The sequence below is a fragment of the Lissotriton vulgaris genome, chromosome 9, assembly GCF_964263255.1.
Source record: "Lissotriton vulgaris chromosome 9, aLisVul1.2, whole genome shotgun sequence".
Classification (NCBI taxonomy): Eukaryota; Metazoa; Chordata; class Amphibia; order Caudata; family Salamandridae; genus Lissotriton; species Lissotriton vulgaris.
In genome coordinates this window covers 659138433-659141803 of record NC_141697.1, presented here as the reverse complement: position 1 = coordinate 659141803, position 3371 = coordinate 659138433, and the positions used below count along the sequence as shown (strand labels likewise).

Here is a 3371-nt window from a genome sequence, read left to right as displayed (position 1 = left end):
ATGGCGTTCTGGGTATGCAACCTTTACAATCCCAGCGAAACAGGAGGGTAAAGGACCAATGTTCCCTCTAATTTTTTTCCTCTGTGTGCGGCAGTGGAGGGTCTCTGTGCGCTGCAACCATGGCGATGTGCGCCAGGAACCAAACCGCGCGTGTCTGCGGCGCCAAATGGCACTCCAAAATTTTTCTTTAAAAAGCCAAAAGATAGTGCGTTTTCACACATACAGCGCCACAATAAGGGTCTTAAGGGCAGTTTGCAATATTGGATAAGCACGCCATGACATGAACTGGTTACACTGGCAAGTAGACTTCAAGTTTACAAAAGCACAAGACTTCAATGGTGGTACCATCATTAGATTTTAATAAATATTCCTAACTGGAGCACAGTTCATTGGGTGGGGAAATGCTGCGAGCCTATACAATATCACATATACACAAGAAGGTAGAGGGCTGTTCAGACACGTCAAGTGGCGTCACTAGATGGGTGACAGGGTTGCTTCTCACAGCGATCCTTGCCATTTTTCCAGTGCTGATAAACTCGGTCTAGGTCAACTTTCCCGTTCAGGAGGTAGGCCTTTGTCCTCATCAGCATGTCCAAATGCTTCTGCTCTAGTCTATTCCTCAATTTGCTCTTGATAGTATTCATGAGGCTGAATCCTCGTTCACAGTCTGCACTAGATGCTTGAAATGTTGCGCAGACATCAACAAGCTGAGACACGACACTATACTGAGCAGCATTGCGTACAGTGAAAGTCACCATGTCTTGAAAGGTGGTAAATAACCCACACTTAACATGTTCTGCCACCACATATTTATAGTCTCTGTACTGTCGAACACCATCTTCTGGTGTTTCACAATCACCCAGGGCCAAGACATTTTTATACTTTTCAACAAGTCTTTCAATATTCTCAGTCCCAAAATCAAAATGAGATTGTGTGGCTATTGCCTGGATCTCAAAACCTGCCCATTCTTTTAGCTCACCTTCAGGGAACCTTTTTTGCATGTGCTCACAAAGAAGGGAAACAACAGACAAAATAGGCCCACTGTCAAACTCTTGCCTATCCTTGTACAAAACCATCAACTCTCTTACATTGCTGCTCCAAAAGACAGTGTCCCCCAAATACTGTTGCTTAATTTGGCCAATCTTTGCTCTTGCATACTGTACGGCTTCAACAGTAGTTAAAGAACTTTTTTGGAATAGTTTGCACAAAGATGCAAATTCACCCAGAATGTCATTAAGTACTGCAAGGGAAATATGGTAGTTGGAGTCCGATAGCTTTTTATAACAATATTTAGCAATTGGATCATTCTCCTCAACTTTCTCATGCTCAAAGTACTTAAGAACAGTTTCGTAATTACGAATTAGTGCACCAACAGCAAAATGCCTTGAAAGCCACCGGACTTCATTCAGTGGTCGAAAAGAGACAACTTCACATTCAGTGACCGATGCAATTTCATCCAGCTTGGACTTCCTTGCAGGAGATCTGGAGAACACAGTGTAGACAGTCCTCAATAATGTCTCCATCTCTTTAATCATTGGAACCCTCTTCCAGGCATCATCAACTCCCAAATCTTCTCGATGGGCGACACAGTGCTGCTCAACTAGATGAGGAATGGATTGTTTAAGGCGAGTAGCAACACCATTATTCTTCCCCAGCATCACAGATGCACCATCAGATGTGAACATGACCATTTTCATGAGGTCCAGTTCATTGGCAGTGTAGAATTCTTTCACGGCAGTAGTGATAGCCTCAGCATTACAGCTAGTCAGCTTCACTATGCCCCCAAACTGCGTTTTATGCTCAGTTGATGTTGCAGGTCGGAACTTGAAATACAGGACGAGCATTTTTGAAACAGAAATATCTGTGCTCTCATCAATTATCAAGGTGTGATACAAAGCTTGCCGAAGTTCTGTCATAGCTTCACAGTGTATCACGCTATTGATGGCCTCAAGGAACTCAAAGGCATAGTTCTTGCTCCTCCAGCTGTCTGGTATCTTCACATACAAAGCTAAGTGGTCATGGATGTCTTGTACAGATAACATTGAAGTGTTCATCTTGACTGCCAGCAACACGTTGTTGATGAGAATCTTTATCTCCTCAGGCATAGATCTTTGGCGTTCAACTACTTCCATTCTATTTGCTTTGTCTGTGGCAGTTTCTGTCAGCATTGCCCGTACTCCAAAACCAAACCTCGCAGCAGCACTTCTGTTTCTCAATATCACCATGGCAGACTCGTGTACTTTGCTAAGTAGATGGCGTTTCATGTAGTCCAGTTTCCAGCGATCACTCCATTTCTTCCCTGTGGAAAAGTCCCCAACAATCTTGGCTTCGGCACATGCTTTGCAAATCAAGCCCACATCCGGACTGTATTGAAATAGTTCCCCGAGTTTCATGCGGACCTTGCTTCGTGACTTCTGTGTCTCAGCCTCCACAATTTCCTTCATCCACTCTTCCTTGAATACAAGGCAACATTTCTTCCTTTGTGGTGAAGCACTGCACTCTCCCAAAGTTACAGCTTTGCGCTTGAACATTTCCGTACCCGCCGGCTTGAGCCTGCTGTCCCACAAAGCCTGCAAAATAAGGAAACATGGCTTACGTTGACGCCTAGCTCATGAATGCAAACTGTTATACTACAATGTTCAAGATGCACCACAGTTTAACTCAACCCAACAATTACCTCTTCTGCCTGCACTCACGTGCGCCTCTTTAAATGTATGGGGTTCTTGCTGTGAAACCTGAAACAGAAGAAAACATCGGTAAGTATATATGGTACTACAATGTTCAAGACGCAGCACAGTTTAACTCAACCCAACAATTACCTCTTCTGCCTGCACTCATGTGCGCCTCTTTAAATGTATGGGGTTCTTGCTGTGAAACCTGAAACAGAAGAAAACATCGGTAAGTATATATGGTACTACAATGTTCAAGATGCAGCACAGTTTAACTCAACCCAACAATTACCTCTTCTGCCTGCACTCACGTCTGCCTGTGCAATTGTCTTTGTAGTACGGTCTCACGAACCTGCAAAAGAAAAAAGGGTGCAGGTTTTGAATCTATTTACCCAGCAACCCCCAACCCAACGAGGAACGTAAACAGAATTACCTTGTCTTTGTGGTACTCGCACCTGACCACTGTAATCCAAATACCGTACAGACTGGAAACCTACAAGTGAAGACAAGTAAGTCAGCAAACGCCCGAAGAATTACAAACTGTGCATGGGACCGGTCAAGAGGCCCAAGACAAAAAATGACCAAATAATTACCTGGGATTTCAGCCTAAGACAAACAGGGGTGTGCCCATGTGTTCCATTATTAGCATCCATTATCTTAAACTGGTCTATAAATGTGAATCCCAGGGGGAAAGCGGCATTA

The 3371-nt window shown here is 43.9% G+C and overlaps 1 protein-coding gene across 1 annotated transcript; it reads right to left on the bottom strand.

The window, feature by feature from the left end:
• Positions 1 to 461: 461 nt before the first annotated feature.
• Positions 462 to 2531, bottom strand: LOC147692060 (zinc finger protein 862-like). The gene has a single exon (XM_086936731.1). It carries the CDS (start codon positions 2529 to 2531, stop codon positions 462 to 464), a length of 2070 nt encoding a protein of 689 aa, XP_086792857.1.
• Positions 2532 to 3371: the final 840 nt, after the last annotated feature.